At 53.0% G+C, this 14287-nt stretch overlaps 1 protein-coding gene across 2 annotated transcripts; it reads left to right on the top strand.

The window, feature by feature from the left end:
- The first annotated feature begins 169 nt into the window (after positions 1-169).
- On the top strand, positions 170-13067 carry LOC146437239 (uncharacterized). 2 transcript variants are annotated; one of them, XM_085059991.1, is made up of 12 exons: positions 187-207; positions 3482-3611; positions 3691-3851; positions 4269-5723; positions 6516-6608; positions 7192-7296; positions 7900-8009; positions 8821-9015; positions 10151-10313; positions 11500-11665; positions 11806-11900; positions 12566-13067. In XM_085059991.1, the coding sequence occupies exons 3-12, from the start codon at positions 3695-3697 to the stop codon at positions 12649-12651; spliced, it is 2625 nt and encodes an 874-aa protein (XP_084916117.1). In that variant the 5' UTR covers positions 187-207; positions 3482-3611; positions 3691-3694; the 3' UTR covers positions 12652-13067. The 2 variants fall into 2 exon arrangements, with proteins under 2 accessions (XP_084916116.1, XP_084916117.1); XM_085059990.1 differs by lacking the exon at positions 3482-3611 and having other exon boundaries at positions 170-207.
- The last annotated feature ends 1220 nt before the right edge of the window (positions 13068-14287 follow it).

Raw genomic sequence — 14287 nt, 5'->3', positions numbered from 1 at the left:
CCCTCAGTTTCAGGAAATAAAAAAGGGTTTCGGACAATAACTGACAAGGTTCAAGGAAACTCCTGTCTCCAAAATGCTGCAGGTGCCAATGGGTGAAGCAACTGGCTCCAGGCTCCGCCTCCTGAGGAGGACTATAAAAGTGGGATTTACCAGGAAATGAGAGGGACAAGAGCATCCTCCCATTGAGCCGAAGTGTCACCAAAGCAGGTAAATCCCAGCTGCAGAGGCAGCAGTGAGGCAGTGGTGGTTTTCTTGGATGCTTTTCTTGAATACATTCAGTGTTTGGGTGTTTGGGTGAGCCTTTGCCAGCTCTCCTTCTCCATCTCAGGAGAGCTCTGCTGGGTCACTGAACTGGGAATGAACCCTGGAGCTTCCAGGGAAGACCTGGGAGCTTTCATTCCCAAAGGAATGTTTTGATTCTGGGGGAATGCCACGGCTCTTTGGTTTGTCCAGCAGGGAAGCCTGGAGACATTTCTTATTTTGGGCAGAGTAACAGCCTGGTGGGACACACTTTGTATTGCAAATTGAATTTTGTACTAACCCCCAAGCGGACCTTTGTTGTAGCAATGTATCCCTGGTAATTCCGTGCTGGTTTGACCAGAGGAGAGGCAGGGTTGTGATGTGAAATCCAGCTGTGTGTTGTGGCTGTGCACTGCTCATCTTGCTGTGTGCTTATCCAAAATGGATTTTGCTCTCTTTCCATGTTTATCTGGAGAGAGGCAGTGTTTCCTCAGAGCTCTGTAAATGTTTGTTATGACTAACAAGGTGGGATGGAAAACTAATGGCAAAATGCCATTGGGGATGAGTGAAAATGGCATGGTTTGGTGTTTGTAGATGTGTCCCGTGGCGTGGGAAGCCTTGCTCCATCCTCCTGGGGAGGGAATGCCCATGCCCTGGAATATTCTTGTTAATATCGGTCATGGTGAAGCAGCACCGGCAGCGACTGTCGGAGGCACAGAGCGATTCCTGCAAAGCAGAGCCTGACAGCCCCATGGGAATGGGATGCAGACGGGAATGACCTTTTCTGGAGGGGTGAAGGGAAGTTGTTGTGAGGACAGCAGGCAGTGAAGGAAGTGGTGTCCAGAGCCTGTCCCATGTGGCTCAGAGGTCACCGGGGGACAAGAGCCAGGAGGGAGGGAGGACCTCACACAGCATTCCTGCAACCCCCAGGGTGAGGAGTGCCGGGGGCAAGCAGGGAAAGGAAAGAGGGTGGAGGGGGCAGGACGAGGGAGGGTGTGGCTTTGGCTTTGCCCTCGCTGCACGAGGGATGTGCGCAAGGGAAGAATGATCCCGGGCTGCCCCATCCCTCCTGGAGATCCGGCAGCACCCTGGTGTCCAGGGGGCTCCTCAGCACGGGGACATCTCCATCCCATGGTTTCCTGGACTGTGGCTATGCTGCTGGTGCCCTGTTTGTGCAGAGATGTTAATCTCACCTGGTAGAGAAGGATTTTCCATCTGCTCCACTGCCTCCTGCACGATCGCACATTATCGTGTCTCACCATCAGTTTGCTGTGGTGCATGGGGAGAAATGAGTCCCTAAGGACAGTGACAGCACCCATGGGCGGGGTTATCCTGGGGCCAAACCAGGGCATATTTGAGCAGAAACTCTCCTGGGGGTTCCCCTGCTGAGCCTCGTTTTTCCAGGCTCAGCACAGCCCTCAGCATTCCGGTGCTGCTGTTCCTGAGACAGCACCAGGAGGATTTTCATTATTTGATGTGTGCTGACATTACAGGAAGCAGGGGCAGGGACAAAGCCTAGCTGTGAACTGGTGCCAGGACAGGGATCACGAGGCTGGGTTGGTGTGTATGGGGCAGGTGTGAGCAGTGAGTAAAACTGCAGCTGGTTCAACCCCCAACCCTTCTTCTCATGAGGGAAACTCCCTCCTCCTCCTCCTCTTCCTACTCCTTCTCCTTCTCCTTCTCATTTCTCATACTTTGGGCTGAATCCTCACCCCTTTACACCTCCTTAGCCTGACACAGCATGTTCTGCTGTTTCTCTTCCTCCCTTCTCCAGTGCCTGCACTGGAAGAAGAGGAAAACATCTCTGTGACTTGTGTCCCTCCATCCCTCCCCAGTCCCACCTCTTTGTGGCAGGCCTGTGATGCAGAAAACACCAACAAAAGGAGCTCTGGCAAATTAAAAACCACTTCTGGGAGAATCAAGGAGTCAACCGGCCAGCCCATCTCCCTCCCAAATCCCACCTTGCCCTCCTCCAGGGATCCACTCCAAGCAGGGACTCTGAGTGTGCCTTTGAGCCACTACCTGGGCTGTTCCAGGGCAAAACATCTGCAGGAACTTCATTTTGTGGCTCTTTTCCAAGGATAACTATTTAAACCAAAGTGCTTCTTTATATAGAAGTGTCATTTAAAACCATGAAAGAGACAAAATCATGGAATCCACAGGCTCAGCTCTGCCCAAAGGCACAGCGTTCCTGGGGGCCTCCTTCAAGGCAGTGCCGTATTGGTAAAAGGGAATATTCCTCCCTCTGAACTGGGATTTGGTGTACCTCTATTTCTGAACCCAAAATTCCAACCCTTAGCACAACCAAATAATTGAATAATTCATTGTTCCCCAAGCTTTGCTTGGAAGTTTTTACCCTTTCCTTATTTCATGAGAGTTGATGTTGCTGAATCAGTTCGGAGCTGTCAGGAGTTGATTTATCCTTCGTCTTTCTTCCTCTGGGGAAGCAACATCCCTCAGAATAAATGGAGAGAGGAAAATATGAGGTTTTTAGCAGAACAAGTGTCTGGAGGGTACTGATGTTTGCAAAACGTAAATTTGTGCTGAAGATTTGTGTGATCCTGTGATTTAGGTTCATTATTATTCCCGTATTTTTTTCTTTGGGTGGTGCTCCTTCCCTCCTCCTCACTCCCCCTAACAATAGTGGAGCTTTCCTCCCTTTCCAAAGGGTTCTTTGGAATGGCTGAGAACAGAATACCTCACCTTCTCCCTTTCCAGCTCTTTTAGCTCACCAATGTTCTAAAAATACCCAAATAACAAGAACATTGCTGCTTTATTTTCATCTTTGTTTCCTAACAAAACCCTCCAGAGAGAAAACTTTAGCTCCTGGTACCCGGGAGTGCTGAGGAGTGGAAATGTGGGGGCTGCCTGCAAACAGACGAGTTCATGGGAGAAATATGAACAGTTTGAAAATAGCCTATTTAGTCACTGGGGTTTCAAGAAAGGGATGGAGCTGGAAAATTCCATCTGGAAAGGGAGACTGTGTGTGTGCACCGTGCCTGCCCTGTTTGTCTGCAACAGTGGATAAGAAACGTCCTGGAACGGCTCAAAAATACCTTGTGGGTTTTGTCGGGATGTTTGTCGGTTTGTGTTGGGCTATTCATGCCTCTCCATCTCCAGCAGCCTGGAGAAGAGGGGACAGCAACCATCACCACCACCTGCAGCGCTTTGGGGCACCTAAACATGTTTTTGCCAGGAATCCTCGTCGCCTAAATAGGTTGTGTGTGTTTTTTCTGGATAGGGCTGCGGAAAGCAGGCACCTCGAGCGGTGCTTTGAATCGAGCCTTTGTCTGCGGCGAGGAGCGGGGAGGAACGTGGAAACACCTGAGCCTGTCACCAGTTTGTCCCAGCTCGGGGCAGGGGCTCTGCAGGTTGGCTGAGTGCCCAAGGCCAGGCCAGGCTGCAGGGAGGCTGTGGGGCCGAGGGTTGACTCTGCTGTTGTGTCCGCAGGGCCATGGCGAGCGCCGAGGGTTTTGCCGCCGTCTTCTACAGCGAGCCAGGGGTGCTGGGGCTGCTGGGCAATGTGGTCAGTGCCTTCCTCCTGTGCCTGCAGAACTTCACCCTGGCCTCCACTGGCCTCGGGCCTCGGGTGGCAGAGCAGATCCTGGCAGGTGGGTGCTGCTGCTTGGGGTGCGTGGGTGGGGCTGGACATTCCCTGGACCTTTTGAGGGTCATCCCCATGGGCCACTGGACACCACTGGTGGGATGGTGGGAAATGTGGGCATCGTGCAGGTCTGTGTGCCCCTGGGGATGGCTGCTCCTCCTTCCCCAGCTACTGCCAGGAGTCTGGGCTGAATATTCCATGTGCCGTTCCCTCTAGATCCAAAGTGCCCCTGGGCCTGCTCACCACACTGAGCCAAGGGGCTCAGGGGCCACACAGAAATTTCCCATAAAGATGGGAAGAGGGGCAGGCAGAAGCTGCTCACAGGAAGGCCATGGGACCTGTTGCAGGGTGTCCCCCAGAGCTTCCTGCAGCTCCAGCCTTTTTGTGCTTGGCTTCACACCTGACCCCTTCCTGCCTCCCTCAGGTGTCCACCTCATCCTGATTGGAGGCTTCGTCCAGCTCGTGGCCGGATTTCTCGCCTTCCGCAAGTATGACCACCTTGGAGGCGCAGCCTTCCTCACCTTCTCTGCTCTGTGGAGCAGCTACGGGGCCACAAGGGTCCTGTCTGCCGCTTATCCATCCCGGGAGAACACAACACTTCCCTCTGGGAACGCCAGCCAGCTCCCTGCCGCTGGCTTAGCCCAGCTCTCAGTCAGCCACAGTGCCGTGGCTGGGCTGGTGGCTTACATCGCCATTTCCTTCATCCTGTCCTTCTGCTCAGCCACCGTCAACTACATCATGCCCTTCACCTTCGGGGCCATCGCGCTGGCCCTGAGCTTCGAGGCGGTGGCGCTCTTTGGGGAGTGGGCCCTGGTGGTGTCCGGAGTGCTGGAGCTGGCCATTGTCCTGTGTGGGCTGTACGGGGCTGCGGCTCTGCTCCTCAAGGGCATCACCCAGAGGTACGTCCTGCCCGGCTTTGGTCATCCCCTCTTCAATGTCCTGCTGCTGGGCACAGCACAGAAAAGCTCCTCCAAGGCCCTTGGGGAAGAAAAGAAGAAGAACACAAAGTACGCGGAGCCGATGGCCCTGGGCAACATCTGCGACACTGTGTCACCTTTCATATTTGCCTTTTACTTCTTTGGGTACATGGAAACCTTCTGTGTAGGAGCAGTGTGGATATCCATCATGTCCAGCTGCCAGCTGCTCTCCAGCTTCTACAGCTACCTCAGAGGGGACATCTACCACACCACCAAGTTCGGTGTCCACAGCCTCCTCTGGCTGGTGATGTCCTGGGAAGAGTTTGTGCTCACCACCTTCCTCGGGCTGCCCACGGCTCAGGAAAGCAGGCTGGGAATGTTTGGAGCGTGGTTCTTCCTGGCCACTGCCTGCCTGCTGTTTCTGATGTCGATCCATAAAGACACCTTGGAGATGCTGCAAAATGCCTCCTTCATCATCCTCACCTCTGCCTTCATCCACCAGATCCCGCTGTCTGGCGCTCGGCCCTTCCTGGGGGCAGCCTGCAGCCTCTGCACCGCCCTGTCCCTGTACGCCACCTTCGCCAGCCTCATCAACTCCATCGGGGAGAAGGTTCTGATTCCCGTGGGTGCCCAGGCCGTGTCCAGCTCAACTCTCCAAGCCGCGCTGGGCGCTGTCCAAACCCGGCTCTCCAGGTCCAAGGACCTCCCCAGCATCACCAGTGCTGCCATGCCAGATGCTTTGTTCTACATCTGCAACGGCCTGGCTGCAGCCGCCGCCATCCAGGGCAGCGTGGGTGACACCGCCAGACAGCATCTGTCCATCCCCTCCGTGCTCATCCCAGGAGCCCTGGGGCAGCTGTTTGTCTGCAGGATCCAGGTGCAGGGTGGGAAGAGGTTTGGATCTGTGCTCCCATTCTGTTATGCTGCCTTCTGGGGAGCCTGGACCTGGCTGCGCCTGGCAGGTACTGCACGGGATGGTTCCTGGTTTAAGGGATGTTCTCGGGGAATTTCAGATTGCTTTCTTCAGCCTGATTCCTTCTTTCAGGAGAGTCAATGGCACCAGGTTTACTGATATATCTCCTTGGAAAAATCAATGCCAACATCCCAGTTTGCACTCGATTGCCACTGCTGCAGGCACTTGGTGCTCTGAGCTCCATGAGTCCCAGTTGTGTCTTCAACTCCAATAAAAGCCAAGATTTCCCTGCAAAAACATTGTGAGACAGGGCTGGCTCTGGGCTGTTATCTCGGAATAACAACTCAGGAGATGTTTTTAGGCAGTGAAAGCCTCCAGGTTCTGGATTTCTACTTCAGGAGCCTGGAGAAATCCATCTCCATTGGTCACAGCCATGGAAGAGGCTCTCAGCAGCTGAGCCTGGCCTTTAAAAGCTGCATTTTGCTCCAGGTGGGCAGAGTGTTCACACAGCCTCTGTGCCAGGCACTCTTAAAATGAGCACCTGTGGGGAAAGTTGAAGCTGTGGCTTCAGATGTGTGGCAGGAGCTGCTGAAGTGTCCAGCCAGACCCTGAGTATTCCAAGCCAGAGGTAAAATCCAGCACTTTTTTTGGATAACCATCGCCCGCAGTTAATACCTCAAATATTTTGTGTAGCAGAAGCAGCTACTCGATGAGGGAGGGTTTTTGTGAGGCTGCCATCCATCAGCTGGAGTTGCAGTGATCCCAGATGAGGCTCTGTCACTCTCCTGTCATGCTGCTCTTTGTGGTTTGCTCATAACCAGATGTGCTGCTCCTGTTTCAGGCCACTTGCTGAACATCGGGGCAGGGAACACCGAGGGATTCACTGCTGGCTCTGTTGCCTTTTTGGTGCTCAATGCTTTTTTAATCATTTTGGGTAAGTCTCAGAAGCACGTGGGATGTTTATTGAGGGGCATTTGGGGTCAGAGCATGAATCCTCCTGTGGTTTTTCCGTGGTGGAGATGCACCAGTGAGGGAGGCTCAGCTCTCCCTGTTGCTCTGATTAAGCAAGAACGCAGATGTTTTGCCCACAGCCAGTAACAGAAGCTGAGCTGGGCTTAGGAGAAACAGCCCCAAGGGAATGGAAGAACATTTCAAAGAAAATAAAAGGATCAAATCGGGTGAGAGTGTTCAGCGCACTGGGCCACTGGCACCAATCCACAGCCACACTCCAGCCCAGATGGTGTAAATCAGAACCTGCTTGGCTGCTGGAGAAGTGTTTTCCATGTGAGCACAGTGTCCTGGCAGATCAAGGGTTTGGCAGCGTGTCCATGGAACCTGAGAGCTGAACAGAGCTTGGCTGTGCCTCTTTGTTCCTCCATGGACAGGGAAATCAGAGCTGGGACTGCTCGGTTTAATCAAACAAGCCTCAGTTGATTTAGGAACTCTTCTGCTGGTTCATGGACATTTATGGGCTCTGCTCTGATGTGGGTCCCTCTTGTTTGTGTTTCTTTCCACAGCTTCCTCTTTTAACGTGGTGCTGCTTGGCCTGACCCTGGCCATGGAGCTCTTGACCATTTGTTTTCTGCTCTTTACACTGCAGAACCTCCCTTTGCCATTTGAAAGTGAGTTTGAGCTGAACTCGGACATTGAGTGGGTCCTGGGTTGGGGAGCTCAGTATGGGAAAATCAAACAGAGAGTGTTCCTCTTTCCCTGGAAGCCCGGGCTGTGTGCAAGTGACAGAGGTTGAGTCCTTTATCCTCACAACTGGAGGAGGAAAACTTTCTTCCTATCATTCTCAGATCCTTGAGCTTCCAAATAAACCTTAGGTATGGCTGATACTGCTGGACCAGGACACCTCCAGAGGTTCTGTCCTGCTCTGCTTCCCAGTGGATGCTCCCTGACATGTGGGATGAGCTGAACCTGTCAGCAGCTGTAGTTCTGCTGAAGCTTTGGCTTTGCTGCAAGTGATGATTTAATTTTTAATTCCATGGAGTGCTTTAGCAAGGGGATTAGGGGGAGCTTTTCCACCAGGACTTTGCCACCATAGAATAGAATCACAGCACCATGCAATCCTGTAGGATGGAAAAGCCTCCCAAGACTGAGTCCAAGCATTCCCCCAGCGCTGCCAAGCCCTGCTCCCAAGGGCCACATTCACGCTGTTAAATCCCCTCCAGGGATGGGGACTCAATCACCCTTCCTGCCTCTGACTCTGGGATCTTTTCCAGTTGTGATGTTGATCATCCTCAGTGTCATCTGTTTCTACGGAACCGCAGCCTCGCTCGCCAACGGCATGTTCGGGAAGGACCTCCTGATGATGGGACCTCCTCTGTTCACAGTAAGAGATGCTTGGGGTGGTGGTGTAGCTTCCTTGCTCAGGGGGGATATTCTGGGACCTTTACTGCAAATTTCCATGGAATTTCCCTTCTGCTGCATCCTTTAGTGCCATTCTAAATCCCAGTCACAGCACTTCTGTTGGGATTCCATTATGAATATTGGAGAAAGGCAGGGATGCTTACAAGACTCCCACCTTGCTCCAAACTGCCTGTCTCTGTGGTCCTGCAGAATTAGCCATCTCCAGTCTAAGAATTCCTGGCAGGCTGAAGTTTTAAAGTCATAACTTTGGGAGCAGGGAGTTCAACATTTCCCAGACTGGACAGCAAGAATTCCCCATCTTTTCTTAATTTCAAACTCCTTCTGCCATCTGGTGTGTCTGACCAAGGCAATTCCCCCTATCCAGAGTGATGGATCTGATAGCTCCAATTCCTCCTGCACAGCAACATTTCCATTAAATCAGCATTTCATGGGAATGCACTTGCAATTCCATCCTCCTCTGGATTTTGGATTCCCAAAGGGTGTCCTTAGGTCACCTTGGAGAGCAGCCATTTTTCCAGGAAGCTGTGCTGGGTGGGATTCACCTCCTCTAATTTTAGGCATCAGCAGTTGAAACGTCCACCCCGAGCTGCTCTCTTTGACTTCATTCACTGGAATTCACCTCCCCTACTCTGGGGGAAGCATCCCCAGAGGTGCTGCCTCTGCCCTTGGACTGCCAAGGGATCACAGCACCATGAATCCCTGCATTCGGGTGGATGGAATCCTGCCCTGTGTTCCATATATTTACTTATTCATTGCCTCCTGATTCCTGGCAGGTCCAGAGCTCCAAGAAGGACAGTAAAGAGCCCCTGCCCTGTGTGTGCCCCAGGTCCCACCTCACGAGTGGCCTGAGGACCATTGCGGAGCTGCTGAACACGGGGGCAGTGTGTGGGGTCCCTACAGACACCGTGTACGCCCTGGCAGCCTCCTGCAAACACCCTGAAGCCATCGAGAAGGTCTACAGGATCAAGGTGGGAATTCAGGGATGGCTCTGTGTCTCTGTGTCCTGTCCCTGACTTTGTACAGAAGTAGAAAAGGGAGCCCCTGGTTTCAGGCTGTCCCGAGACTCAGGAGGTCACCATGGGCGGAGTTCATGAGCAGCCACACCATCAGGGATCATTTTCTGAGCAAGCTGGGGTACAGCTCCTCTGCTCCAGGCTGGAGCGCAGGGATGGACCAAGCACAACCCCAAGCAGGAACAGCCACTCACAAGCGGGTCCAAACCTGTGTTTGTCCTTTCTGTCCTACAAAGTGCTGAATCAGAATCCCAGGGCTACATTACCCCAGACTTTTGGAGCCATTCAGTGCTGGCACCAGCCCCAGAGTTTGCACCTTCAATCCAACTTTTGCAGCCTGGCCCTGTCTGTTGTCCATGAGGCAATTTCCTGGCTAGCCTGGAGAAATAACCATAACAGACGATCTCAGCTGGCCCCGAGCGGAGCAGCGGCACAAAGGCTGTCTCTTCTGTGCTGCCCTGGTGCCAGTGCTGACCTTCCCTGCCGATGAGGGAATACAAACAGAATGTAAATACATGCCCAGTTCCTGAGTCATTTGGCCCCACTGAAGCTGATGTCAGTTGAGGACTGAAATGACACGGCTTTGTGAGATTGTTTTATTTCCCCTCCATCTCCACTGTTGGTTTTACACCAAACCCCTTCAAAGCACTGAAGGGGTGATAATGGAGATGTTTGTTTGCAGGGAGTTGATCTCTCCACCCCTTATCCCATCACAAATTTGTGGATTTGACCTCAGTTTGCACCAGCAGAAGTCTGGAAATAATCAGGCCCCTGGTGTGAGATCCAAAAAGTGCTGATAATGAGTGGAGCCCTGCTGTCCCTGTGATGGATATGCCTAACGAGGGGGTTTGGATGCATCCCAGAGGTTCCCGAAGGCAGGCTGCTGTTCTGTCTCCTCCTCAATTTGCACGTGCAGATCTGAGCTGTGGCACCAATCACAGTCTCCTCCTCTGCTCATCATTTTGTGCAGACAGAGCATCTTCCTTGCCTGGAGCTCCTGTTCCCTGGGAAGAATCAGGATTCCAGTGGGATTTGAGGTTCTTCAGGCAAACTTTCCCTCTTCATCTATTTTCCCCCAATTTTTTTTCAGGACAGGCCTCAAGAGAAGCCCATCTGTATCTTTATTTCCAACCTGGAGCAGCTGCGAGCAGCTTCTCCACCCATCAGCCCCCTGCTTTGGGAATTCATGGAAAATGTTTATCCCGGTGGCATCGGCTGCATTATCCGGAAGGGAGAGTGGCTGAAGAAGCTGGGTGAGATGAGCAGGACAACCCCTCTGTCCCCCATTCATGTTTTCAGCACAGCAGGTCTGCAAACCCAACACTCTTTGGGATGAGATGGGGAGAGATTCTGGTCACTTTATCCTACGAAATCCCCTCTGGAGCTTGCAGATGAATGTTTAGCAGAGGGTGTTAATCAGCTGGAATGACTCATTAAGAGTGGGAGCCAGCAGGATGAGTTCTTTGACCAAAAGCAAGGGAGGCTCCTCAGCCTGGGAGGGTCCCCTCTTCAAGCCCCTCGCTGTTCACTGGGAATGAGCAAACCAGGGTGGAGCATCCAGGGGATGAGAGGGTTCTGATGGTCATCCCTGCTCATCGCCTCTGCCGTCCCACCACATGGACACAGTCAGGCACTGTGAGCACTGGGATGATTCACCTCAACCCTGGCTCCTGGGAATCCATGGAAATAGTGCAGAATGAGGGAACTGGAGGAGCTGGAATACAAATCCTATGAGGAGCAGTTGAAGGAGCTGGGAAAGGAGCTCAGCCTGGAGCAAAGGAGGCTCAGGGGGACCTTGTGGCTCTGCACAGCTGCTGATAGTAGGGGACAGCCAGGGGGTCAGGCTGAGCCAGGGAACAGGGACAGGAGGAGAGGGAATGGTTTCAAGCCAGGGAAGCTCAGGTTGGACATCAGGAAAAAAATCTTCACAGAAAGGGTGATTGGGCATTGGCAGGGACTGCCCTGGGAGGTGATGGAGTCCCCATCTCTGGAGGTGCTTAAGAGATGTGGCACTCAGTGACACATGGGTGACATGGTGGTGTTGGGTCACAGGTTGGACTGGATCTCAAAGGTCTTTTCCAACCCAGCTGATTCTGAGTTACCCACATTTAACAGGCAGAGGAAGGTGGTGGAGGATGGGAGGGTGGGCAGTGGTCACAAGAAGCCAGACTTTGGGATATAGGGAGATCCTGAGTCCATGGAAAGAGTACACTGGGAGTCTGTGCTGTCTCCAGTTGTGAATCATTTCCTTTTTGCCCTGTTGGACCCCAAACTGCACCTCTGCTGTCACGGATTTCTGCTCAGGAATGGACGTCCACAAAGACACTCACACTTAGTTGGGTGCATGGAGCAGGGCCACTTCCAAAGGCAGCAGGAAATCCACCCTGGTGCCACAACAGGGGTTGTGCCTCTGCCAACATCCTCTGCCTGTCCTTCCAGGGGTTGGAGCAGGCTACAGCAGGGTGGGAACCCAGGACAGCATCATGATCCGAGTCCCTGACCTGACGGTCCTGGTGCACCTCATCGACATGACCGGCCCCTTGGCCATCACCTCGGCCAACCCCAGCGGGGAGGTGGACAGCACTCACCACGACATGGTCATCTCGTGAGTACCTGGTCGTTGGCAGTGCCACCCACCCGGTTAAGTGGTGGCAGACCTTGGTTTGATGTCCTGCACAGAGGGGAGCTTCAGCACGAGGTCACAGCAAGTTCTCTGAAGGGCTGTTGCTATTTTTTTCCCCACAGGCGCCTTGGCCATAAGCTGGAGGGTGTTCTCTGTGATGGAGAGTCTGATGAGGTGGTGGCATCCACTGTGGTCAACTGCACCAAGATTGATGAAAGTGAGTGTGAGAACCACCCTTTGTGTCAGCAATTGCATTTTCCTGGGATGTTTCCATGCCTTTCCCTGTATCAATCTGGCAGCACAGAGTGCTCCAAGAGTAACAGTTCTTGAGTGCTTGGATATTTGCAAACATGTTGATGAGGAGAAGGAAACAAAAGATGTCCCAGGAGGATCTCTGTGTTGACAGAGAACAAGGCAGGAGGACAAGCACAGCTGTGCAAGGAAAAGCTGCCTTGTTAGGGTGGAAACATTCCAAGTGGGAGGGTGGGCACTGCTGGAAGGAGGGTTTGGTGCTGCTGGAAGGAGGGTTTGGTGCTGCTGGAAGGAGGGTGGGTGTTGCTGGAAGGAAGGTTTGGTTTCCAGTTTTTGCTGGAAGGAATGGTGTGACCACCATGAGGGTGGCACAGGAGCTTGTCTGCAGCACACACTGAGGTGTCCTGGGTGGCTCTGGGCTGACATTTGAGAGAGATTCATTAGTGGGTAACCAAACCCTTGAACAAAGTGTGAGGTCAGTGTTGGTTGGTGGTTTCACTTTCTGACAAATCTCTGGTCCTTCCACACAACTTTGTTTTGAGTGGCTTTGCTGGTGCAAGATGTTCCTTTCTCCTCCTTTCTGTGCCCCTTTGGGGATTGTCCTGACTTGTTTGTTCTCCCTCTGCGAAGGTGGCATCACCATCGTGCGGGAAGGCTGCATCCCAGCAGGAAAAGTGATGCAGATCTTCGAAAGGGCAAAGAACAGAGTGGTCTGAACTGAAGGAACCTTCCCTGAGCATAGGAACAACGTCTGCTCTCCCTAAAAACATGAACTGTCCCATGTTTTGCTGGAGCACATGGCCTTGGGGAGCCATTCCTTCTCTTATCCAGCTCTTACCTCCTTGGGAGTGCAGCACTTCCCCACCTGGGGCCTCTCCTGGGAGCTTTCTGCAGTGATGTGTTGTTTATCCCCAGTAAGTGCCTGGAATCTCTGGGAGAGCTGCCCAAGGAGTGCCAGCAGGATCAGGAGCTAATGCTTTACTGTGGGAATTCCCAGAGCTCCTGCATTTCCGGAGTGCATCGGACTGTGAATGTCATGGTTGCTTGAGCATCCCTCTCCACAACACTCACATCTATGTACTTTAAAGTTCAAAACCCACTAAATAAATCCTCTTTTTGGAACATAAGGAAAGGCTTTGAGTTTCCTTTGATCCCCATTGAACTCTTCATCCTCCCAAAATGGCAAAGCTCCATGACTAAACAGCAGGGGAAGGAATAAACACTGGAAGGTGCAATTCTGACAGGGGATTTACAGCAAATCACTCACCCCATTCCTTCCCTGGCACCTTCCCATCCTTTCCTTCCTTGGCCCAAGTGAGTCTCCAGCTCATCCCAGAGCACTCAATTCCTTGAAAATGTAAAGGAAGATCCACGGTCAAGCTGGGGGCTGCCGAGGGTTTGGAGAGTCATGGAATGGCTTGGGCTGGAAGGGATCCTCAGGATCATCTCATTCCAAACCTGGCCCCTGGCTGAGTGCTGCTGCCCCAGGGCTGTCCCCACCCTGATCCCCAGGTTAGGTGCTGTGGAGGAGCAGAAGTTTCTGCCAAGAGCAGAGAACAGAACCTCCCTCTCTCCCAAAGCAAACAAGCTCCAGGGGGAGCCAGGGATGAGGGAATTCACTCGCTAAACACAAACCTCAACAAAGGAAACAATGAGTTAGAGCCGAAGGCTTCAAAACACTGCGAGGTGCGTGACAGATTGTGGTTTTCTGTAGTGTTTTTCCCGTCCTGGAGGCAGTATCCAAGTGGGAGATCTCTGCCAGTTCCCTACCGTTGTTCCCTCGCCTCCCTCCTGCTCTGGGCAGGGAGATCATTCCCTCAGCACAGCCACAGTCCCAGCTCCCACCTCCCAGGGGACAAGACCTTTCCCTTCTCTTCTTATCATTGTTTTGGAGCATCTTGCTCACCGAATTCTCCCTCAGGCCACATCCCCCCTGCTCACTGGACAGGGAGCAGGGCAGGAAAATCTGGGAGCCCTGGGGCTGGATTCCTCCCACTGCTGTGGGAGCTGGGCAGGAAAATCTGGGAGCTCTGGGGATGGATTCCTCCCACGCCTCGTTGCTGACATGTCAACACCAACTCCAGCCCTGGATTGCTTTGGCACCACCGTTGTTGTCCAGCTGGTGCTGCCATTCCATTTGCACTCAGAAGTCACCAGAAATAGCAGCTTTTGCTCTTTCTCCAGGTCACGGATGTTGTTTCATTCAAGCAGCTCCCCAAACTCCTGGTCAAAGGTCCTTGGCAGCTGTTCCTGGGATGGAACACAGGGCTCCCCTTCACCCCGCAGCCTCCTGACCCTGCAAACCCACTCGGGCACAGCTGGGCATTCCCATCCTCCTGTGGTTTCCCAGCC

Source organism: Lichenostomus cassidix, chromosome 4A (genome assembly GCF_008360975.1).
Source record: "Lichenostomus cassidix isolate B80296 chromosome 4A, HeHo_3.0, whole genome shotgun sequence".
NCBI lineage: Eukaryota > Metazoa > Chordata > Aves > Passeriformes > Meliphagidae > Lichenostomus > Lichenostomus cassidix.
Note: the sequence above shows the minus strand (reverse complement) of the source record. Positions and strands in the feature narration are given on the sequence as shown.